The sequence below is a fragment of the Podarcis cretensis genome (assembly GCF_951804945.1).
Source record: "Podarcis cretensis genome assembly, chromosome: 14".
Taxonomy (NCBI): domain Eukaryota; kingdom Metazoa; phylum Chordata; class Lepidosauria; order Squamata; family Lacertidae; genus Podarcis; species Podarcis cretensis.
Genome location: NC_137183.1, coordinates 1,203,829 through 1,227,714, shown reverse-complemented (window position 1 = coordinate 1,227,714; position 23,886 = coordinate 1,203,829). Strand labels below are relative to the sequence as shown.

The following is a 23,886-nucleotide window of genomic DNA, read 5'->3' as shown; positions in this document are numbered from 1 at the left end:
ACAATATTTCGGAGGCCTTTGTTTTTTAGATGATTCTCACGTGCACACTACGAGCATGCTGAGATTAGAAGACATTCCCTCCTCAGCGAGAGAAACCAGAGGCGGCTGCCTCCTCCGCTGCGTTTTCAACCAAGAGTACGGTATTTCAAAAATAATACTCTAGAAATAAACCAAGGCAAGCCCATTGGCCAGCTGCTCCAGCAGGGATCTCCTGGCGCTCCCGGGAGGTCGCGGGCGGAGCGACCCCCCACCTCGCCCGCAGCGCCCCCTAGCGGGCCGAGGCGAGTGGGCGGAGTCCGTCGCCCGATGGCCCCGCCCCGCCCCACGCCTTGTCCGGCGGCTCCCGGCCAACCAGCTGCCACATCCGGGGCAGGCGGAGGCTCCGATTGGCCGCGCCGGCGAGCGCGAGGTTGAGAGTGCAGAGGCCGTCGAGGAGGCCGCGGCTTCTTCTGCTGTCGCGGAGCGAAAGAGGCGCCTCGAAGGGAAGGAGCCGGAAGAGGAGAAGGAGCCGCCGCCGCCATGGCCGGGTGGGCGCCGAAGGTGAGGCTTCTCCTCGCCCCTCAGGCCCGGCGCCCCTCCCTCTCGCGTGACCTTGCGTGACCTTCCCTGGGGCGCCGGGGGGCGGCCTCCTCGCGCCTCCCCTGGAAGGAGCCCTTCCTGCCGGCCAGGAGGGCGCGGGCGGAGGAGGCTGTGCTTGACCCGGCTGCTTCCCACCCCGACTTGCCCGCAAAGGACACTTCTTTATTGCTCCTTATTAGTCCTTGGTTGCTGTTGGGTGCTAATAACCACATGTTCTTGCATTTTGTTCATGGCCGTTGAATCACGACAGGAAAGTGAAGGAAGGAATGGGCAAGTAGCTGAGGAAGGGGCCGAAGGAGGAAGCGCTCTTGAAGCAGAAGAGAGGCCAAGGGGTGCTTCTCCTCGGGGCATCTGCTTGGTTCCTGCGAGCTGGCCCAGTGGTGAAGGGTTGGACTCTGACCCTGGAGGGACCAGAGTTCAAACCCTTCGCCATGAAACTCACTGGGTGACCTTGGGCCTGCCCCTTGTCTCGTGGCCCAGCCTCCCTCACAGGGTTGTGAAGATAAAATTTGGAAGGGAGAACCATGTACTGCACCTTGAGCTCCTTGGAAGGAAAGGTGATATATAAATGTGATAAATATGTAAACAGGATTCTGGGCTAGTTTCTCTTTCACACAGTGCCCAACCAGGTATCTCTGGGATGCTCAGAAGCAGGGTTGGAAGGCAACTCAGTGGTGTTATTGTACTATTTTGTTAGTGTGGGAAGAGAGTCACGGATAAAACTTCTGAGTAAATTTCTCTCACCTCTCATTCACATGTGGATAAATGACTGGAAAAGGGAGGGATGGCAGTCATCTTTCTTGGTATATTTTATTTTTTTTCTCAAATCTAAGCTTCAACCCATTTACATCCCATCCTTTATTGGAGGTATTATTCCATTCAATTTCCTCACACACTTAGTTGGCTTGCTTTCTTCTAATTAAAATGCTTTTGTTACTCTTTCCCAAGGGCTTGAAGTGTGTTAGCAATAGTATTCAAATTTTAAAATAATTGCAGCAACTCTGTGAAAGAGTGAGTTGGGTAGACTGGCAATGCACTTAAAAGTGTTTGGTTACTTTGTGGAGTGTTCCCTGTCAAGCTCAGAAGCACTTTTGTGAAGGGGATATTCTGTTTATCGTCATGGCTTTGCATCCTTTATCAGCAGAAGATTGCTTTTGCTGAATATGTCAAAGGAGCTGTGTTACTAAAGAGCGATGTGACAGTTCCAGATGCTTCACCACCCCTGTTTTCTCTGTATGATGTATCATGCAAAGAGAAGAAAAGTCCAAAGTGCTGGTGCAAAAATGCCCATGAGAGATGGTCAGAGTTTGTTAATAAGCTTTGCAGCTGAGTGTGTGACTTGAACTTCAAGGCTTATTGCCATACAGAGCTATCCTGTGGTTGCAGCAGTGTGAATCCTAAATCTGAAGAAGGGGTGAGAACACTTTGCTCCACGAGGGAAAACACTCTGCTTGCTGCCAAAATCTAACCTGCCAGTTGTAGTCTATAGGTCATACTGGTTCCTGTCAGATGGGGAGGAAAACAGGAGAGAGGGCAGTTTGGGCTGTGGGAATTGAATGTTTCAGAATCAGGTTTGAGCAAATGTGATAGTTACTGTGATCTGTGTATGCACCCAGCCAGGTGTGGCAACAAACGTGTCATATTCCAGACTACTATGGAACATTATGTTGGCTGTCCTTTCCTCAAACGGGTGAAGAGGTTTTTCCTGCGCTGCTCTTGTCCATTAGGGAGAATGGTTGAGCGCTTGGATTATGCAGGGTCAGTGGAGCATGTTGCTACTTGTGCTTGTCAAGATTAAATGTGACATGGCCTCTTGTCCTCAAGTAATCTTGACAATTTTCTGGCTTGCTGAAGTGATACAAAAAGAATGGGTGTGGTAAAAATTGATATTCTACTTGGTAAAAATTGATATTCTACTCTGATGTCTCTTTTGGAGCTGGTGAATTTGGCTGGTCATACTGCAGCATCTTTCAATCTCAGAATATGTAGTGATGGTATTCTATCAGATATGTAAGAGGTGACATTGTAGGTCTGTTGCTGCATATGGTGCAATTCATGTCCTTCCATAGTGTCTAGTTAAATATGTTTTGCAGATTTTCATGCTACCTCATATTGCAGCTCTCTGTAGCACATCACTGCAACAGACTCTGTATTTGATGTGATTGTTGGGTATGCAATAAGCTTTCCTCATCACAATTTCAAGAGTACTTATGGAACTGTATTTGCAATTATGGTTGTGTTGAGAAAAGAGAGGTGTATATGTAGATGAGTACCCACTTGACTCTTGAAAGGAGGGAGACATTGGGCTTCAGGAGTGGAAAACATCATAGACAGCAATCCTCCTGCAGTTTGCTCCAGTCAATTTCTCATCTTCTTTGACACCTATGAGATCAGGGGGGAAATCACAGTTAGGAACTCTTGTAAGATAAAAAGTTCTTTCTTTTCTTGTAGGCCATCCTATAATAGGTGCATTGCAATCATACATGCAAACCATTTTATGGAGTACAGCGGTACCTCGGTTTTAGAGCAATCCACTTTAAGAACTATTTAAGAACTCTGTAAAACCGGAAATAGTGTCTTGTTTTGAGAACTTTACCTTAGTCTAGGAACTGAATCCCATCGATGGAAGGGCACCGGTGGCAGGACGCCTCATTAGGGAAAACGTGCCTAGGTTTAAGTGTTGAAATTCTGCCTCGGCCAGAGGGATGTGCCAGTCTCCAGGCACCGGCTGAATTCCTTTTGACCTCCCTCCCGCAACTCCCAGCAGGAAAACAGATGAGGTCCGTATCGGCGATTTTTCCCAGACTGTGAGAAAAACACACCACTGCTTCTCCTCCTCCCTGCATATCCCCAGGGAGGGGAATCAGACAGACAGAAGCGTATTTACATGCCTTTATTTCTGTCTCTAGCAGCCATACAGATAAAGATGTCTGCACTCTTCAAACAACAGAGAGAAACCCTAACTCCACCCATGTACATCCTGTACAGATCATATGACACACACTGAGCTCACATCCTGTGCTCAATGCGGAGAATGGACTGCCCCTTTATTGCCATGGTAACAGTCACAAACATCCTGTCTGGCTTTCCAGCCTCCAGCAGCTAGCTTAGCTGCTGCTTCTTTCTTCTGCATTGCTTCTTTATAGTAACATTAGGGACCTCGGTTTTAGAGCAATCCACTTTAAGAACTATTTAAGAACTCTGTAAAACCGGAAATAGTGTCTTGTTTTGAGAACTTTACCTTAGTCTAGGAACCGAATCCCATCGATGGAAGGGCACCGGGGGCAGGACGCCTCATTAGGGAAAACGTGCCTAGGTTTAAGAACTGTTTTTGTTTAAGAACGGACTTCCGGAATGGATTAGGTTCGTAAACCGAGGTGCCACTGTAAAAGTCTTTTCACTGCTGACTTAGAATACAGCCATACTGAATTATTATTTTTTAATTGCCAGGATTGTGTAACATATTGGCATTTCTGCTTTTGTTACATTTCAACAGGTCTTTCGTCTACTAGGGGCTTTCAAAGGCCAAAAACAGGTGACCAGAAGTTTTGGTAGTTCTGTGAGTATAATAGTATAACTTTTTCTTTTCTTTTTGAGAAGCTTCTCAATAAAAGTGCTAAATACCAAGATAAAACCAAGCTTGTGGAATTTCTTTCCCAGTGTAGCCTAATTCTGTTCCAATACAGTACCACATTTCAGTCTAACCTGACTAAATAGATCTCTGTGTGGTCACACATTTGGAGAAAACCCTGTTGAATAGTGGCAAAAAACCAAATCCCAACCCAAGCCTTGGTTTTTATCACGAGTCAAAGAAAATAATAGTTTGTATTTAATGCTTCTCGGTTGGAAAATTTCAAAGCAGTGGAGGACAGACAGTTGAGAACCTTCTTATCTTTGGCACCATTGTTTTGAATATTTTCCCCTGCAGGCAGTAGACCTATTCATTTTTGCTATCTAGAGTAGATTTCTCTGCAGCTTAAATCCTTAATTATTTTAGAATGATTCCTCAACAGTGATGATATTCAGAACTGTTTCATTGGTTTATTTCAACGATTTTTATACTGCTTAATTACAGTTGTCACATATTCTTCTATTAGCATAGTGTGAGTTGCCTTTTGCAAATCTTCCATATTTCTTCAAGCTTGTCCATGACTTTATTTTGAGCGTGTTTATTTTGTTTTTAACCTTGCTGCAAACATATGCTTGATGTATATACTTGATGCATATGTAATAATAATAAAAATCAGCAGGAGTAGGATCTTGAAAACTGAATAAATTGGAGACATTATGCAGTTCATCAAGGAACTGTAGTCTATCTTAACTCATTTATTATCCAGTTTTTTGAGATGCAGCTCAAAGCGACTTACAATATTTAAAGTAAAAAGCAAACACATACATACATTTAAAACCAGCAATTTAAAAAGTCTAAAAGACTTTTTAAAAAATTCAAACATCCCACCTCTGCAAGAAGACCATAGATAGTTAAAAGCCAGAGGCCTGAAGAAAGGAACCTAAAGCGATATAACGACAGTGCCTGGTGATCCTCCTTGGTTCCCTCCCAAGTGTTTGTCACATTCACACTTTAGGTACTGTATTTTTCGCTCTATAGGACACACTTTTTCCCTTCTAAAAAGTAAGGGAAAATGTGTGTGCGTCTTACGGAGCGAATGCAGGCTGCGCGGCTAAGCCCAAAGCCAGAACAGGGAGACAGAGCGCTGCGCAGCGCTCTGTCTTGCTGTTCTAGCTTGGGGTTAGCTGCGCAAAGCCTCCACGGGGCAGCGGGGTGCCTTCACCCCGCTGCCCTGCGGAGACTTCACAGGCTGTCCCTGAAGCCAGCACAGCAAGAGGCTATCCCAGAAGCCAGATCCCTCTTGCTGTTCTGGCTTCTGGGGTTCAGAATTTTTTTCTTCTTGTTTCCTCCCCCCCAAACTAGGTGCGTCTTATCGTCCGGTGCGTCCTATAGAGCGAAAAGTATGGTGCCCATATTAAAATATCTCACATGTACATCTTGATGGGGCGTAAGGGAACCCTCATAGTAGCATTTAGTGTTTCATAGGCAAAGAGAACTTCAAAAAAATTATTGGCTGACAGTGGTAATGCTGTAATAACCAAGAGTCAGTGGAGAATGAGGAAAACTGGAGGATTATAACTTGTGTAACTGTAAAAGGATTAGCGTTAAACGAATAAATCTCAGGCAAGCAGAACTGTCACTTTCATCTGAGTATCATATTCCACTTTATTTTCAGTTGTGTGCCTTGCTGCATAGTGATGCTGTTCTGAAAGCTTAGTATGCACTGTTGTTGCTTCTCTGCCAGTTGCTGCTTGAGAGGGTTGCCCTTGCTCTTGCTCTTTCTATTTCTGTTCGAATAAAAAGAAGAAACTTAAAACCATGCAAGCCCCAAGTGGCATACAGATTTCTGTCAATCTGTGTTTAATCATGGTATGTGGTGGCTTTTTTTTTTTTTTTTTTTTTTTTTTACATCTAGGTTCAGACAGTAACTTTGATCCCAGGAGATGGCATTGGACCAGAAATATCTGCTGCTGTTGTGGAGATTTTTGCAGCTGCTAAAGTAAGTTACTCTTTGACTGCATGTCTTAGGTTCAGTTGGACACCATTGGGATTTGTTCACTTTTCGTATAAGTTAATGAAAGTTCAGTTGAAGGAGAGGTTCAAAAGAGCAAGGGTCTCTTGCTTTGAGAAGCAATCTGCTTGTTTGGGAACCGTTGTTTTTCTTTTTAGGATAGAGCAGTAGCTTTCAGAGCAACAAATGCCTTGGCTGTGGTGGCTCTGCGCATAACAGCAGGAGACTTTGATGTGATAGGCTATCCTTGTAATCAAATGAGAGCTCCAAGCCAAGTCACATAAGCTGCTTGCAAAAAAGGATATTCCCCAGGTGACTGTCATCTAAGAAAGCTGAGAGAGACTCCACCAACTGGAACACTTAAATTTAGATTAGTCTACTGCTATATCAGAAGTCTTGGATTGGTTCCAAGCTCTTGTGAACATTGTCTAACAAAACCTCTCAGAACCAGAGATGTTATTTAGTTCCAGTGTGTTTTGGGAAACATTTCTTTTGCTGCTCCATGCACCGCCTGACTACAACTCCCATCAGTCATTCCTAACCAATGGCCATGCTGACGTGAGTAGGGATCCAGCAACACAGGGAGAGTCAAAAGTTTCCTAACCCTACCCTAAGATGTTGGAGACCTGATTTGATTCGCTTATTTGACTTGCCTTTAGTAAAGACCACTTAGTTTTAGTAAAGACCTAAGAAGTCCCCACTCCACCCTGTAGCCAATAGTAGTGAAAGTAGGTGGGGCATGGGATCAGGAATCACTAAAGTGTATTTGGTGAAAATACTTTGTAAATTAGAATCCAGTCACTTAGACTTAAAGGGGTAGGGAATGAAGGCAATGAAGACTGAATGAAGGCCAACATTTTGTCCATTCCTGTTCCCTAATTCAACTTGCATTGTTTCATTTTATTATGTTACCAATTTTGTAAAAAACAATGAATTTCTAAAAATGGGTAAAAAAATCCACCAGAAAATTGACATATATACAAGATTCCTGTAGGGTTCAGTACAGTAAAATCGCTCATCTAAACCTGCAACTAACACTTATGATAATGTTGTATAACATTCACAAATCCTCATAGCATGTTTCAGAAACCTGGCTGCTATCTGCATCTTATCCCCAACCTGAGTAAGCATAAGGAAGCTACCCAACATTTGTCTGAATGCCACTCCCTACTAGCAACCAACTGAATAGTAAACTTAGATTGAATTGTCTGATACCAGGGACAGGACAAAAGAACATATGCGATGGTTTCTATTTGCTTTTGTCCACAGGGGCAAATAGCATTCTGCAAATGGCATTTTCTAGAGTCTCTTCTGTAGTATTGCCAAAGGTAGCACGTTCAGTCTGACTAGGATGTACACCCTGCGTAAGGGTGGATTTGATTTAAATCACTAGTCAGTAAGACTTGATTTAAATCACTAGTCAGTAAGACTTGATTTATTTTTATTTTTTTTTACAGAAAGACTCATTCTTGCTGGTATAATCTTAATATTTACAACCAGATGAAGGTTTCATTTTTGGAATAATAAATTTTCGGAGTAGTTTTTACAGTTATATCAAAAATTACTATAATGTAACTTAAATAGAAAACTATATTTAGAAAGATGTTCCCTCCAAAAACATTTTATTTTAAAAATCCAATTTAAATTTTTAAAATCCGATTTAATTTTTTAAAATAATAACAATAACACCATTGATTTTTATCCACCCTGCCCTGCGTTGATTTGGGTAGGTGAAGTGGAAAAGGTAAGTCACCATTGGCTGTCTGCCTCGCGTCATCCCCAGACTTACACAGACACTATTCCTGATTTGGCTACTAAGTTCTTGAAATGTGTTGTCTAACAATCTGTATTTAATTGTCTGAAATGCAGAATTTTCCAGTAAGGAGTACAGGGTGTCTAGTAGGATTCCGGGATGCTTAATTTTCTTCTCAATTCCTCTCAACCATCATGACGGTTGCTTATTCAGCTCACATGTCCGTAACCAGACTGTTAGGTTCATTTCTAAAATGCAGCTGCAACCAGAACTTGAATGTTAGCCAGGCTTTTGTTACTAAAAGACATTGGTTTGTTTCTAGGATTAGGCCAGCGTAGGGGACACGATTTGGTACACCAATTTTTTTTCAAAGGAAAACTGAAGTCTTTCAGTAGCCTGATTGAAGGCATTTATCCCATATGGTAGTTGTGTGCTTAATCTAGCATTGAACACCCTCAGGACTGCTGGAACATACTGGTTCCCTTTGGAATAATAGAAATGAGTGATCACTGACACACTGCTTTTAGCAGCATTAATGGCGGATTCTCTGAGCTACCCAGCCAGCCTTAAAATGAAAATAAACACCTAGATATTTAAACCACTTAACTTGCTTGATTGTGTTTCCTCTTATCACCCACTTATACTCCCATGAGCCCACAATATCCAGAAACAGCAGCTCATAATAATACTTTCATCCTTCCTGCTAGCTTGTATTCCTGTGTAAATATTTCCCATAATCCAACCTGAAAACACTGGCTGTGTTTTCTCTTTTGCAGGGTGTGTCTCTTTTTCAGGGTGTGTTTTGACAAAGTCCCTTTGGCAATTGATCATTTCCCCCCAAAACAGATCAGAAGATAATGTGAAACAATTGTTTTTAGGCACCTGTTCAATTTGAAGAGAGAAACGTGACAGCAATACAAGGGCCAGGAGGCAAATGGACAATACCTCAAGATGCCAAAGAATCCATGGACAAGAACAAAATAGGACTGAAAGGTATGTTGGAGGTTCCTGTTGATGGGGGCGGGGGGGGGGAGAAGAAAGAAAGAAAGAAAAAGGCACATCTTTACTGAACAAACCTGTGTTTGATTTTGTACAGAGTTTTGCTCTATACAAATAAATTTCTTAGTAATGTTCTGAACTTCCTTATTCTATAAGCCCACAAAGCCGTTAATAGTTTGTGTCTAAGGACAGAAGCATCATTACTGGAGAAATGGTGGTGTTGCAGCATGTCATGTTCTCCAGCTCTGTAAAGTGCACAGAGCACCCTAGTTGTGTGTTTACTCAGAAGTAAGTCTGACTATTTAGTGGGGCTTACCCCCAGGTTGTGTGAGTAGGATTGCAGCTTCTCAAGGACAACTTGTATACATTCTTCAAGCATTGCATTTGAACTCCATGTAAGTCTTCTTGTAAGACACCAGAATAATACGATCCCTTCACTATGAAAAGAACAACCTCAAAAGTGTTTCCTTCTACTGGTGCTTAATTACTCAGCTCACCTCTTTGGAGGTCTTTAAGCAGAGGCTTGACAACTATATGTCAGGAGTGCTCTGATGGTGTTTCCTGCTTGGCAGGGAGTTGGACTCGATGGCCCTTGTGGTCTCTTCCAACTCTATGATTCTATGATTCTTACATATGGGGCAGCCAGTGTTGTGTAGTAGAAAGTGGACTTCAGCTGGATAAACCTGTGGCTAAATCCCTATTCAGCCATGAAGCTCACTAGGTGACCTCTAGCCAGAGCCCATCATTATCACTCAACCTGACCTCCTTCAAAGAGTTGTTGATAAATGGGAAAACCCCATGAACTCTGATCTCCTGGACCAAACAAGATCCACAAATCTAACATACAATTTGTTCTGTTCATGTCAAGCTCCCCTTCTTTCCCCCAGTATGTATAGGAAGTGTCATGAGAAACATTCCCTAAGCCTAATTTTTGATGGGTGTGAAGATCCAGAGTAGAGATGTGAAGTTTCTGGAAATTTTGAAGCCATAAGGAAAAAACGTTTCCCCCCTGTTTTTCCCCAGAAATAATTGAAATTTTGGAAAAATTGAAAAGAAGTTCAGCGTTACAAATTGCATGAAACACATTGTAGATAAAAGTATTTGCTTGCAATAAAACAGGTAGCCACCCCCTTTCCCTCAAAAGCAACAAAAAAGGCAAGAAACTATAAACATAAAAAAACAATCAGATTTGCCTCTTAGCACCAACAGCAAATAAAGTTAAGGTCCACCTCAATATTTAAACTCCATAGGAGGTCTACCCTTTGAGTACTGCTTTAAAAAGAAGGGGGGGACACACAACATATACAGTCACTTTATTCTATCTCATTTTCTGAACTACTGCCATCATTCCTTCTTTGTCATTTTTCTCATGGACTTCAAAAAGGGGGGGGCTTTGCCCCCCCCCAATTTTTTTTCCCCGTTTTTCCCCCAGGCCTTTCCATCTGGGGCAAAGCATAAGGAAGATTTTTTGCATGCCAGGCCCAGAAGTAACCAACATTCAGTTACTGAATAGTATGTTGCACTAAGGCTCAAACTCTGTTTGAAAGGAAAAGGAGTGTGTGTGTTTTTTAATTGAATTTGTTATTATATATTATAAAGCGCATGATGGTAAGAGAGCTTTCTAAACAGTTTACAAAAATGTACAACAGAAGATTAAAATGACTGATAAAACACAGTTAAAAGCAGGTATTTAAGAGTATTCAGAAGATGATTAAAGTCAGCAATGGTTAAAAGGAAGTAAATTGCATGCAGCTTCCACGTGTTCAGATGGGCTGCCCTAATGAAAATGTTTTGAGCAGTTGCCGGAAAGAGTACAGTGAGAGAACCTGCCTGCTGTCAGTCGGCAGGGAGCTCCAAAGTGGGGGTGCTGGAAGGCCTGGGGAAAAAATGGGGCAGTTTTTTCAGGTTTTTTCCAAAGCCATTTTTTTCAGGAAAAATGGGGGGGGGGGGAGAGAGAATAGTGTATGGAATATTCAAACTATATCAAACTATTTTTTTCAAATTTTCTGGAAAAAAATGGCTTTCAGGAAAACCGGGGGGAAACCTGGTTTCCCCCCAAATTTTCCAGGTTTTTTTCCAGACCTTCCTATCTCTAGTCCAGAGTGATGATGGAGGAGCCCTTCACTGGGGAAGGGAACCTGTAGCCCTTCACGTAACGGCTGAGGAACCACCTCCATCAGGTCCAGCAAGTATGGCCCAAAGGCCAGGGATGATAGGGCTTGTAGTCTAGCAACACCTAACCCCAGCCTCTGCCCACCCCAGCCCCATTCCATCTTGTTTGAATATTCTTTTTTTAAAAAACCCAGAAAAAGAGGGGAGTCCTAAATAAATATTCTACCTACTTCTGCTTGCTTACATTTTCATGCATACTTCTCGCCAAAATTGCCTCCAAATATTTTCTCAATTCTGATGCTGAATTATCTTTGTTATGCTAACTGTAAAGGTAACATAGCTCAGTTGTGGAGTGCATCCTGTGCGTGCTGAAGGTCCAAAGTAATTCTTTGCAGCTCTATTTAAAAGAAACACAGCAGGTGACAGAGAAGAGCTCATCCTGAAATCCTGCAGATCTGCTATTTGCTATTGTATACAATGCTAGACGATAGAGAAAGTGTGGCCTTCTTTGAAGCAGGTTCCTGTGCAGTTCCCCCAAGGAGAGGAAGATCTGGGACTGCAGGACCTTTCCGTTGCCTCTCCTGAAGAACCAACAATTTCTGACTCCTCTCCAAAATTTTCTGTTCCTGCTGCAAAGTCTCCATTACTAAGAATTAGGGCCTGCTTTCCCCCTTCTCCCTCCCAGTCCCTTTTCCTTTTGAGTTGTATCTCTTGGATTGTGGGCCCGAGGACAGGGACTGTATTGTCAGTGATATTTTTAAGCTGGTCTGGGAGCCTTTTTTTTTTTTTTGCCAAACAGAATAAAAATGGCAATAATTTATAGTATAGTGACCTCCAAATGTTTTGGACTAACACTTCTGTCATCTCTGGCTGTGCTGACGGGGGCTGATGGGAGTTGTAGTCTGAAGCGCCTGGAGGGCGCCGTGTCAGGGCAGGCTGTCCTGCCTGGTCCCCACACAGCCGCTTCTCTTACATGTTTTCCTTCAGCAGATTCCAAAAGTTTGAAATCATTCTTGCCTTTTGAAATACTGCAGCTGAGGATGAGGAACTTACCTGCAGAATATATCCCCATTGTCAGGGAACTGGGGGCTGAGAAGGGGGAAATGCTGGGGAAATACAGAGATAAGCCTCCGATCGTAGGCAGCTGCACCTCATCAGAGGGGGAGGATGACGAAGGGTTGTCAGGAAGCAATGAATCAGGGAGGGGGGAGCAATTTCCGGGGTTTAGCTTTTCACGTAAAAGAGAAAGGAAGAGGGGAGGGCTCCAGAAATGGTTATGCTGGAGAAAACGAAAGGAGGGGTCAGTCTCGGCAACTGATACCAAAAGAGCCAGACGTGCTCTGAGAGCTCTGTGGTATTAATAGTAAAATGGACCTAATAAATCCTGTAAAGCTGGCTGGAGTCCCGGACTCTTATCTCTTCTAGCACCCACCAATCATCCGTGACACCCATTGTGTAAAATTCTGCTTAGTGCTGAGCAGTATGCCATGGCAAGTTGTAGCAAGAGCCTGGCAACAAGGACAGGCGTTCATTATAAGGGAGAACTTCCCCTCCTCTCATCTCAAACCAGAGGGTTTAACTCTGGAGTGGCAGGGAGGAATGCTGTTGCTAAGGAGCAGGCCGTGGTTTGACAATTGTACCTCGTCCATTCCTTTTGTCTGTTTCAGGCCCTTTGAAAACACCCATAGCTGCTGGCCACCCATCAATGAACCTGCTGCTTCGTAAAACATTTGACCTTTATGCAAACGTCCGCCCTTGTGTATCGATTGAAGGCTACAAAACCCCTTACACAGATGTCGACATAGTCACAATACGAGAGAACACAGAAGGGGAATACAGCGGAATCGAGCACGTGGTATGAGTGCAGAATGCAGCCAGAAGCTAGAAAGCACTTGAACAAATTAGCTTCCTTAACTGCTGTAGAATTTTCAAATGCAGTATTCTGTGGGCTGGATGAATTACTTTCTTAGGAGTCTGCTTTTGACTACCCGTGTAATCGTTTTGTGTCTTTCAGATTGTTGATGGTGTTGTACAGAGTATCAAGCTCATCACAGAAGATGCCAGCAAACGCATTGCTGATTTTGCCTTTGAGTATGCCAGAAATAATCAAAGAAGCAAAGTTACAGCTGTGCACAAAGCAAACATTATGTACGTGACCATGATGGTAACCCAGTTCTAATGTGCAAAAGTCATGCTGCTTTTTTTTAAGGGACAAGCGTGTGTCGGTTTGCTGCCTCCTGTTGCTGCCGGAAGAGAATGCCATACATTTGATGGAGCCTTCTTTTGGCAGTCAGGCCTTTGTCAAAGTTTAAACTCCATTCCCTTGCTCTACTTAAAAAAAAACAGTTTATATGTTAACTCATTAAAAAATAGTTCTTCGTGTGTTTATGAAATTATTAGCCACTCTCTCCGTCCAAGCCATGGAGGAGAGTGGGAAGATAACCTGCTGCTCCCGGCCTCCCCACATCCAGAAGCTGAGTACGGAGTTGTGTGCATGTGTGGGAATGGTGTTGGGCAGAGTCTGGTGGCTTTAAAAGAGGATTAGACAAATTCGTGGAGGCAAAGGCTGGGACTGGCTATTAGCCACAATGGCTATGCTCTCCCTCCATTATCTGAGACAATGCGGTTGAATGGTGGTTGCTGGAAACCCCAGGAGGGGAAGGGGCTCGTGTGCCCCTGATCCCACTTGCTGGTTTCCCATGGGGGCATCTGGCTGGCCCCTGTGAAAACAGGAGGCTGGACTAGGTGAGCCCCCTTTGCCCTGAGCTCTCAGGCACTTCTTACGTTCTTAATTTCTGATCACATTGAAGAGCCTTTTTTGGCTGAAGAGAGGGATAAAAATGCTCTAAATAAATAACAGCCAGGTTCTCATCTTCCACTGAGGCCATCAGAAGGGCTCCTGTTTCTCTCTCTGCCCCAGTTCAGTCTGCTCTATATTAGAATGTAAGAATAGCAGTCTTGTTTAGAAACCTTCCCTCCTAAATTCCATTCGGTTAGAAAACCTTTTTCCCCATAGCCCAGTATGTTTTATTAGATGAAAATAATTCACCTCTTTTTCCTGTTTTTGGCAGATGGTGCATACTAGAGGTAATTATGAAAGTAAGCCTTAACTAAAAAAAGGTTTTGCATAGAAAAAAAGCTAATTTTGTATTAATAAGGATGTTTCAGTAATCCAGGATAGCACAATTAAATTTTGCAACATTTATCTAAAACTGTAACTGAGAATAACCTAAACCTGATGCTGCTGCATGAATGCTGTAATCGAATTTGTATTCAAATCTGCACCTAGGGGAAAAAAAGAAATTTTTGCCAAATGTTTGGTACAATACAGTGTTGCTGTATTATTTATAGCTGAGTGTGCCCACTTCCCTTGTCTCCATAACTTGGAATCACGATGCTCCTGAACAAGGAAGGCAGAGCAGCTTTTCAGTTTTACCACAGACTTCTTTTTTTAATAGTCTATGGTTAAATACCTTGCTTTGAAAATTTTGTGGTGGGTGAGGATATAGACAGTTTGTATTTATGTCTCTTAAACACAGTTTTGAAGGCCACTTGATACCATGGCCAAAGCAGCAATGGCTCACCTGTGTCTCTCTTGGTGATCTTGGACTACCGTTTTCCTCGCCATTGGCCTTGCTGGCTAGGACTGATGGGAGTTGAAGTCCAGCATTATCTGGAGGGCCACAGGTTAGCCATCCTTGCTCTGAAGAGTTTTACATCATGTTACGGGCACTGAACAATCTGACTCAAATAGTACCACAGCATTGTCCCTGGGTGGCATGAAAGAGACCTTCCCATGTATATCTGGAGGGCCCTTGCCAGCCACCCTAGCGGATCAGCTACAGCGGTAAGTGAAAAATCTCTCTTGGCTGGTCAGATATGTTTTGACCTTTCGTTCTCTTCAGTGGACTTGTCTACTATAATATATACTGAGCACAGCCAAAAAGAAGAGAAACATTTTGACCTCGCTGGCTTCCAGAGGGGTGTGCGCGCACATCATTATGTGTATAGATCTCTGTGACCATTTAAGAGAACAGTATCAAATATAACAATAGCTTGTAAGGTCTCTGTGTAATGTAGTGATTGAGAGAGTTTCCGATCCCCGTTCATCCATGAAGCTACTGGGAGACCTTGTGCCAGTCTCAGCCTCACCTGCTCCACAGGTTTATTGGGAGAACAAAACACACGTTTGCTCCCTTGAGCATCTAGGAGGAAAGGCAGGTTATAAATTTTCCCTGAGAAATACAATTTCTGCTTTTAGGGCAGAAAGCATAAAAATAACTTGTTATATCTCCATCTTTCTCATTCTCTTAAAATTTGTGAATTGCTTAAGATTAGAAAGGAATATTACCTTTGAAACATGGATATTTGCTTCTGAACTCAAACTAAACGCCTGGCATGTTACACTATAGTTGCCGTTGACAGGTGCTTTCCCTCTCTACTACTATCCCCTCCCCCATGTCTGAATGCAACATTAATCTAGGACCCTAAAATGCGGCTTTTTCCCCCTTGATGCACAGGCGAATGTCTGACGGGTTGTTCCTGAAAAAATGCAGGGAAGCGGCAGAAAACTGTAAAGACATCAAGTTTAATGAAATGTATCTCGACACTGTGTGTCTGAACGTGAGTATATAGCAAACTCATGATTAAGGTGCTTCATAGTTGCTATTTTCCTCCTAAAAACAGCAGCTTATTTCTTGTCCCTTAGATGGTGCAGGATCCATCTCAGTTTGATGTCCTTGTAATGCCAAACTTGTATGGTGACATCCTTAGGTAAGGAGACTTGAGCTAGTGTGAAGGATTTTATGTACGTATTTATTTATAAGATGATTATAAACTGCTCTTCAACACAAGCTCTCAAAGTGGTGTGCAAATAATGAACAAATCTCTGAAAAGCAGCATAAAATGGAACTTGAAGCATGTTAACTCAGAAAGTGCCCACTGGAGATGCCCAAGGGGCACTTGTGCCTTGCTCCACCTGGTTTGCCAGTTATAGCTGTTCCTGGATTAGAATAGCCTGGCCTCAGTCTCTCTCAGACACACACTAGATAGATAGATAGATAGATAGATAGATTCTTTATTGTCATTACACAAGTGCAACATTGCACAGTGCAACGAAATTGGATATCATCCCTTAAAAAAAAACAACAAAAGCAAAACAGCAACAACAACCAAACAAACCACATTCCAGCCACACCCACACCCACACCCATCAAACTCCCAGGTCACACTATCGAGTTACAGCATTCAAAAAGGCCACAGCTCTTGGATAGAAACTATTTTTCAGTCTATTTGTCCTTGACTTGATGTTTCTATATCTCCTGCCAGAAGGCAGTAGTGCAAACAGACTGTATCCCGGGTGAGATGCATCCTGCAGGATGTTGTTTGCTTTCCTAAGACAACGGGAACCGTACAGTTCTTCCAAAGATGGGAGAGGATGACCAATAATCCTTTGGGCTGTGGTTATGACCTTCTGGAGCACCTTCTTCTCCCTAGCTGTACAACTGGAGAACCAAGCACAAATACAGTATGTGAGAATGCTCTCTATGGAGCCTCGGTAGAAGGACACCAGCAGTTTCTCACTCAGATTGTTCTTCTTTAAAAGTCTGAGGAAATAAATTCTCTGCTGAGCCTTCTTCACCAGAGCAGTGGTATTTGCGCTCCAAGTCATGCCCTGATCGATAGTCACTCCCAAAAACCTGAATTCCGCCACCCTCTCCACCCGTTCCCCGTTGATATACAAGGGCTGAATGACCGCCTTTTTTGTCCTGTAATCCATCACCAATTCCTTGGTCTTAGCTGTATTAAGAGCCAGATTGTTCTCTCCACACCAAACACAGAGCCGCTCCACCTCGTCCCGATAGGCGGACTCATCCCCTCCTGAAATGAGCCCCACCACCGTAGTGTCATCAGCAAACTTGATGATTTTGTTGCTGGAATAGATGGCTGTACAGTCATACGTATAGAGAGTAAAGAGCAGGGGACTCAACACACAACCCTGTGGTGAGCCGGTGTTAAGGCTAAGGGCTTTGGACATATGTGACCCTACTCTAACCCTCTGAGAACGTTCTGACAAAAAATCCAAAACCCAGAGACAGGTGGAGTTGGAGAGTCCAATCGCCTCTAGCTTGGACACCAGTCTATGGGGGAGGATAGTGTTAAAAGCAGAGCTAAAATCCACAAACAGCAGCCTCACATAACTCCCCGGCTGCTCCAGATGGGACAGAGCAGCATGGAGAGTGGTGGTGATAGCGTCTTCTGTGGATCTATTTGCCCTGTATGCAAACTGGTAGTTGTCAAAAATTGGTGGAAGACAGGAAATAATGTGACGGCGCACCAGTTTCTCAAAGCACTTCATGATGATTGGAGTCAGTGCAACTGGTCTGTAGTCATTCAAACTACTGATTGTGGGTTTTTTAGGCAGAGGAACAATAGTTGACGACTTCAGGCAGGGTGGGACAATAGACTGGTGTAAGGACTTGTTGAAGATCTTAGTAAAGACCCTCGCCAGCTGATCCGCACAGCCCTTCAACACCTTTCCAGTGATGCCATCAGGTCCAGCAGCCTTCCTCGGATTCACCATCCTCAATACCTGTCTCACCTCGTGCTCCTCTACAGTGAATGAGGGGCCCCTATGGGCTGGTGGCTGTAATACCGACGTCTCAGGTGGCTCCCTCTCGAAGCGAGCAAAGAAGAGGTTAAGCTCCTCCGCCAGCAAAGGGTCACCGTCGACAGCACCAAGGTTAGGTTTATAGTTGGTAATATGCTGAATCCCCTGCCACATCTGTCTTGTGTTGTTGCTCCTTAAATTATCCTCAATCCTCTGTCTATAATCCAGTTTCGCCCGTCGAATACCCCTCTTCAAGTTTGCTCTTGCCACACTGTAAAGCTGCACCTCGCCCGACCTGAAAGCCCTGTTTCTTTCCCGCAACAGGCATTGGACCTCTCTATTCATCCAGGGTTTCTGATTGGGGTAAAACCGGATGGATTTATTTACTGTGACAGTGTCTGTGCAGTGATTGATATAGCACAGAACTGCCGCCGTGTGCTCCTCCAGGTCTAGTTATATCCTGGGTAGATTTCTGAAATGTGTTGTGCTCAGGGCTAAGCTTCAAGATGTTCTGGAAGCTGCAGCTGGTGCAGAATGCTGCTGGCCAGCAGGGAAGGACCATATCCCTCCACTTCTTAAAGCACTGCACTGGCTGCTGGTCAGCTGTGAGCCCAATTCAGGGTCTTGCTGTTTTACATGTAAAGCCCTAAACCACTTGGGACCCAGTAACTTGGGTGTGTTTTCCCCAGTGCCAACTGATGCCTGCGTTACAATCTGCAGGAGATGCCTTACTCATCCCATCTCTTGGAGTTGTCAGGACAATGTCATGAGATGGCATTCTCTGTGGTGATGCCCTGCTTATAAAACTTTTCCAGCTGACATCCAGTTCACCCCCACAATAAAAACGTATTAAATGAATCATAGAATCATAGAGTTGGAAGAGACCACAAGGGCCATCGAGTCCAACCCCCTGCCAAGCAGGAAACACCATCAGAGCACTCCTGACATATGGTTGTCAAGCCTCTGCTTAAAGACCTCCAAAGAAGGAGACTCCACCACACTAAAGACACCACTAAAGACGTCTCATTTGTCCAGGTTTCTGGACCACGATTGGAATTGATTTTTCAGAGGTGATTATAGTTATTTGTCACCACTGATTTTGTGTTGTTGTTTTTTAATTGTATGTTATATTCATTTAGTCTGTGTTGTTGGCCACCCTGTACTTCTGATTGGAGGAACGGTTTTGGGATACCTAAAAAGTCCATCAGAGTGCATCACTTGCTCACAGCTTCTCTGGGTCTTCCTGTGCTGCAGCTTTCTAAGTTTGTCTGGCCTCCTCCATTCCTCAAGCCATGCTTTGCACTGGCCTGCTCCTATTTGCACCCAGTAAACAGGCTGTGCGTGACTGCACTCTGCTACCAAACACTCATTTTGTGTTTTAGCTCCTTGTGAAGATCATCTGTTTTCCACTAGCTCTGCTTTTTAGCTCCCTTTTTCCCCGAACTTCCCACTGCAAGTATATAATAATTTAAAGAGCCTAAATATACCAACTCAAATATTTATTGTGTGTTTGCATTTTCCTTCCAGTGATTTGTGTGCAGGATTGATTGGAGGTCTTGGAGTAACACCAAGTGGAAACATTGGTGCCAATGGAGTCGCAATCTTTGAATCAGTAAGATTCCTATTCTGAAATAAAATTCTGGAACTTGAACTCAGATTTTTGACATAATTGCTTTCTGGAAAAGCAAATGCCTCTCTCTGCGGGGTTTTAATAAGTTCATAACAGGTCTGTTCAAGTGCATGTAACAAAGAAGCTTGACTTCAGGACTGGATTTCTGCAGAGCGCTCTGAGGGGGGCTTCCCTTGCACTCAATCCAGAAGCTGCAGTTAGTGCAGAACACTGCAGCATGGTTGCTTGCTGAAGGCAGAACCTGTCAGCAGGTGACACCTCTGCTCAGAGATCTGCACTAGCTGCCCATTTGCTGCCAAGCCAGGTTACTAATGCTATACAGTTGTACCTTGTTTTGTGTCCGGGATCCATTCTGGAGCCCTGGCCGCTAGCCGGAAAGGACATAGGGCAAAGCGCCGCCTCTATGCACCCACACAAAGCGCAATTTAGTGCTTCTGTGCATGCGTGATTGGCAAACCCAGAAGTAACCTGTTCCGGTACTTTCGGGTTTGCCACAGATGTTCGACGGAATGGATGCTAGACAAGGCAGATGTTCACGGAGGTATTACTGTATAACAGGGTAGGATATGTTTGTTTGCAGGATTGTCTTATCCCATATATGCCCACTCAACTGCTTCAGTCTATTACAGGTGCTGCATCATGCTTGTTCCTCACTTGTAAGAAATAGATCTGCAAGTCTGGCAACCCGTACACTTTGGAACTCCCCGCCTGTTGACATCAAGCAGGCGCCTTCACTGCACTCTTTTTAATGCCAGATGAAAACATTTTTGTTTAGACAAGCCTACCCAGATATGTAGAAGTTGCAACTATTTTCTTTCTTTCTAGCAATTGTTTGTTGGAATATTTCTAAATGCTTTTTTTAAACCAATTTAATGTTTTCGTCTATATTTGTGTAAAACACTAAGAGTTTTTTTTATATTTTTTTACAATCAAATGGTATACAATTTTTGTCAAATAAGAATTACCATATTTTTCGCCCTATAGGACGCACTTTTTCCCCTCCAAAAATGAAGGGGGAATGTGTGTGCGTCCTATGGGGCGAATGCAGAAGGCTGGTGGGGGGAGAAGCCTGCTCCTCCCCGTCGTCAGCCCCGTAAACTCAGGGGACAGCGGGAGAGGCACAGCGCGTCGTCCCACTGTCTCCCGACCTGGTTTGGAGGCTGGCGGAGGGCTTCCCCCTCCCCCAGCCCCGCAAGCTCCCAGAACGATGCCAAAGCTGCACGCAGTCCCTCGCTCTGGGTCCCGTTCTGGGGAGGGAAATAATTTTTCCCCCTTTATTTCACCACCACCCCCCCAAAAAAAAATCTAGGTGCGTCCTATGGGCCGGTGCGTCCTATAGGGCGAAAAATTCGGTACTGAACATAGCAATATTTTGAAAAGAGGATCTTCCAAGGCAGCATTTAAGCTGCCTTGGAAGAATTAGGTAGAATTAGGAGTTCAAATTCACTTCTCATACGGAAATATTATTCAATATACAGCTGAGTTTGTTGTTCTTCCAAACAAGGATGTAGTGTTTTGTTTTGTTTTTATGTTGACTAGCATTCACTCTTGGAAATTGCTTAGAGTCTTGGTCACACACTGGTGCAGCACAGAGGCAGCTGCATCTGCCACTACCAGCATCACCACTTACCTTGGCAGCAGGAGACATGTGATAATAGACAGACTTTGTAAAAAGCACCAACTTTCCACTGCTGGTGCAAGATAATCCACTGAATCAATGCTTTAGTTTAAGCCAAAGAATCAGGTCAGCATTCTTTATTTTCATAGGTTCATGGAACAGCTCCAGATATTGCTGGAAAGGACTTGGCAAACCCAACAGCACTTCTATTGAGTGCAGTGATGATGCTGCGACACATGGGAATGCAAGAATACGCCACGAAAATAGAAGATGCCTGTTTTGATACCATCAAAGATGGAAAGGTATGTCTTGTCAGGGTTCACCTATCACTGGCGATCTTGCAATCCAGTTTCTACAGAATGTGATTCAGATAGGACTAGAGCACACGCTATGCCAGGTTGGAAGAATTTTCTGTTGTCCAGTTCCACTGACACTGAACAAGTCTCCCACTCTCTTCTACCAGGTCTATAAATGCTCTCTTTTGCAGCACATACACGAAAACTCCACTAGGTCTATAGCGCCACCAGCTCCAATTTGTGTCTCAGTATTTGCTTTTGTTTCTAGCTTATAAACAGTGCTGCTAGCATTATCTGTTAACTGGAGGTTGGCATTTAGTTGGGAGACAATATTTAGCTGTTTGTATCCAGCAACAAGCATGTGTGCTCTGTAAAGAGGAGAAAGGAGTGCTTATCTCTACCTGCAGGGTAGGTAGATTCTCTTCTGCGTGAACTAGATTGGTTTCTTATGATTGAATTGAGCAGCAGTGAAAACGGAGAGCTTTCTTATCATGCCAGCGCTATGTGTTAAGTGAGCATATAGGTGCTGAATAAGATTTTGATTAGACGTTCAGAGTGCCTTTGGCACTCAAAATTCATACAGGTGGCACACGGGGGGATACTATAGCACCTGCTATACAAGCAGAAGATCCCAGGTTCAATCCATTGCCTTTCTTGGCTCAACCCAGACTTGTCACAATAATTATGGAGAGGACGCAGTCAGATGGAGCAACTGGCACTTGGCCCTGCTGAGCACAAAACACTTGATGTCCATCCAGTTGAGTTGGGCACCCCTTTGCAAAATATCCAGCCTTTGAGATGATGGTTTGGAAAACCTTCCCTTAATCAAGAACTAGCACAAGTCTTCTAACTTTGGGCACAGAAGGACAACACCACACTATGTGTCCTGATCCTGGAGAAGACTATGTGGCTGTAGTTAGCTAATTACATTTCATTAAACTGAAGCGTTTAAAGTGTCCATTCTTCTTCACCATCTTTTTCCATCTTTCTTTTCAGGTCTTGACCAAAGATTTGGGAGGTAACTCAAAGTGTTCAGAGTTCACAGCAGAGATATGTCGCAGAGTAAGGGCGATGGAATAAAGCATCTCCATAGCTTGTTGGTTTCAGTTGTCCCTGATGGAAACTGTTACTAAAACGTGTTAGCTGTCTGCAATTCATTTCCATTTTGTTTGCCTTTCTCTTGAGGAAAGCAAACTGTTAGACGGAGAGCCTCTCTGTTAAATAAATTCAGCCCAAATGGATGTGATTCTTCTTGTGCCTGCTTCTGGTGGACTTTTTCCAAGTGCTTATTTTTATTTATTACATGCCAGACACATTTTTGTAAAGTCAAATTCCTTTTTTTTTATCTCATATTGCATGCAATTGGCAACCTTCCATTTTGAGTCCTCCTACTTTTTCAGAAACACTTGATGTATTTAAGTGTGCAGATATGCAAAAGTCTGATTAAGGAGGCTTGGTTTGTTATCCATTAGGAATGCAGGAGGTGGCACAGCCTTAAAATAGCACAATATATTTTTCTAAAGCAAAAAACAAGAAAGCTTGCTATACAGAGGTACTCCTGGAATCTGTCCTTCAGAAGACTTGTAACTGTGGAAACATGGGTTTGAGCTGCTATATATAAAATGCAAGGTATCTCTATCCTTCTGGGACTGAAGGGAAAGTGTTAAAAGTAAAAATGACTACTCCTTTTTAGTCTTCTCTGCACATTACTTGCTCTAGCATTCCTCAATGAAGATTAGTTATGCAACTTGATTTTGTCGGCTACAGATTGTGAAGGGAATGTTTAATGCTTTCCTGTCTAGATGGGATACCAAATGTATAATTTACACTTACTACTGTATGTATGTAATGGCTTTTGTATTGTGCTCAACAATACATATATATATATATATATCTTCAGTTTACCATTAAATAGGCTGCTTGGTCATTAATTTTTTTTGAGCCAATCAGATGGAGAGATTTTATAGTTAATCCAGGCCAGGAGATAATGGTGCGTGGCTCATAGCTGCTGCTGGAAACAGCAGCTCTGCACCTCCTGGTGACATTTGGTAACACTAAAGTGCATGATGCTGTACCCCTAAGCTGTGCCTTCCCAAAGCAACAACCGATGAAGTGGGAAAATGGGTGGGCAATCTTACAGCATCATTGTGCGTAGATTGTGTTGAGCAGATGTTATCCAGGGGCAAATGAAGAGAACTTTTCAGGGATGCTGTATTTTGCAACAACTCTTGCTGCAAGTTCATAACATGCCCCTTGCACGTTTTGTTATGGGCATGAATGTTACAAACCTTTTGATCATCTTGAAGTCCCATGCCAGATTCTCTCCATTGTGTCTCTATCCAAGAGGAATAGGAGAACTGGGGCTGGGCCTGCAGCTGGCTGGTGCCACCAATCTGGCTTTTTCTCCCACACATTAAAGTCGTCGTGCAGGATTGCTTTGCCTTGCCAGTTTCCATGTAGTATCTGCACAACCAGAAGTAGGGATGAGAGTGAGGCTTTGGGAACTTGTATTTTTTGTGTTTTGCTTCTGCACTGAGAGGTACCTTTCAATATTGTGTATTAATATGGGCTTCTCAAAGAACTTGGGAAACAGAGCTCTTGCTTGATCTGTGTGTGTTATATTTTTGCTGCTTCTGTCTGTCTCTTGGGATTGTACTGAGGTTACCATTCGCACACAAAGCAAGGAAAAAATAAAGTCCCCGTCCCC

The 23,886-nt window shown here is 43.5% G+C and overlaps 1 protein-coding gene across 2 annotated transcripts; it reads left to right on the top strand.

The window, feature by feature from the left end:
• Positions 1–382: 382 nt before the first annotated feature.
• Positions 383–23,886, top strand: IDH3A (isocitrate dehydrogenase (NAD(+)) 3 catalytic subunit alpha). Of its 2 annotated transcripts, none has more exons than XM_079953438.1 (11): positions 383–540; positions 4,076–4,114; positions 6,066–6,149; positions 8,793–8,907; positions 12,693–12,880; positions 13,040–13,173; positions 15,546–15,648; positions 15,734–15,798; positions 19,163–19,247; positions 21,033–21,185; positions 22,176–23,886. In XM_079953438.1, exons 1-11 carry the CDS (start codon positions 520–522, stop codon positions 22,257–22,259), a joined length of 1,071 nt encoding a protein of 356 aa, XP_079809564.1. In that variant the 5' UTR covers positions 383–519; the 3' UTR covers positions 22,260–23,886. The 2 variants fall into 2 exon arrangements, with proteins under 2 accessions (XP_079809564.1, XP_079809563.1); XM_079953437.1 differs by having other exon boundaries at positions 4,076–4,138.

Excerpts from the sequence above, each read along its gene's own strand:
- IDH3A (XM_079953437.1), top strand. The coding sequence starts at position 520 with ATGGCCGGGTGGGCGCCGAAG. Across the intron at positions 12,881-13,039 it reads ACAGCGGAATCGAGCACGTG|ATTGTTGATGGTGTTGTACA; the intron begins GTATGAGTGCAG and ends TGTGTCTTTCAG. Across the intron at positions 15,649-15,733 it reads TCGACACTGTGTGTCTGAAC|ATGGTGCAGGATCCATCTCA; the intron begins GTGAGTATATAG and ends CTTGTCCCTTAG.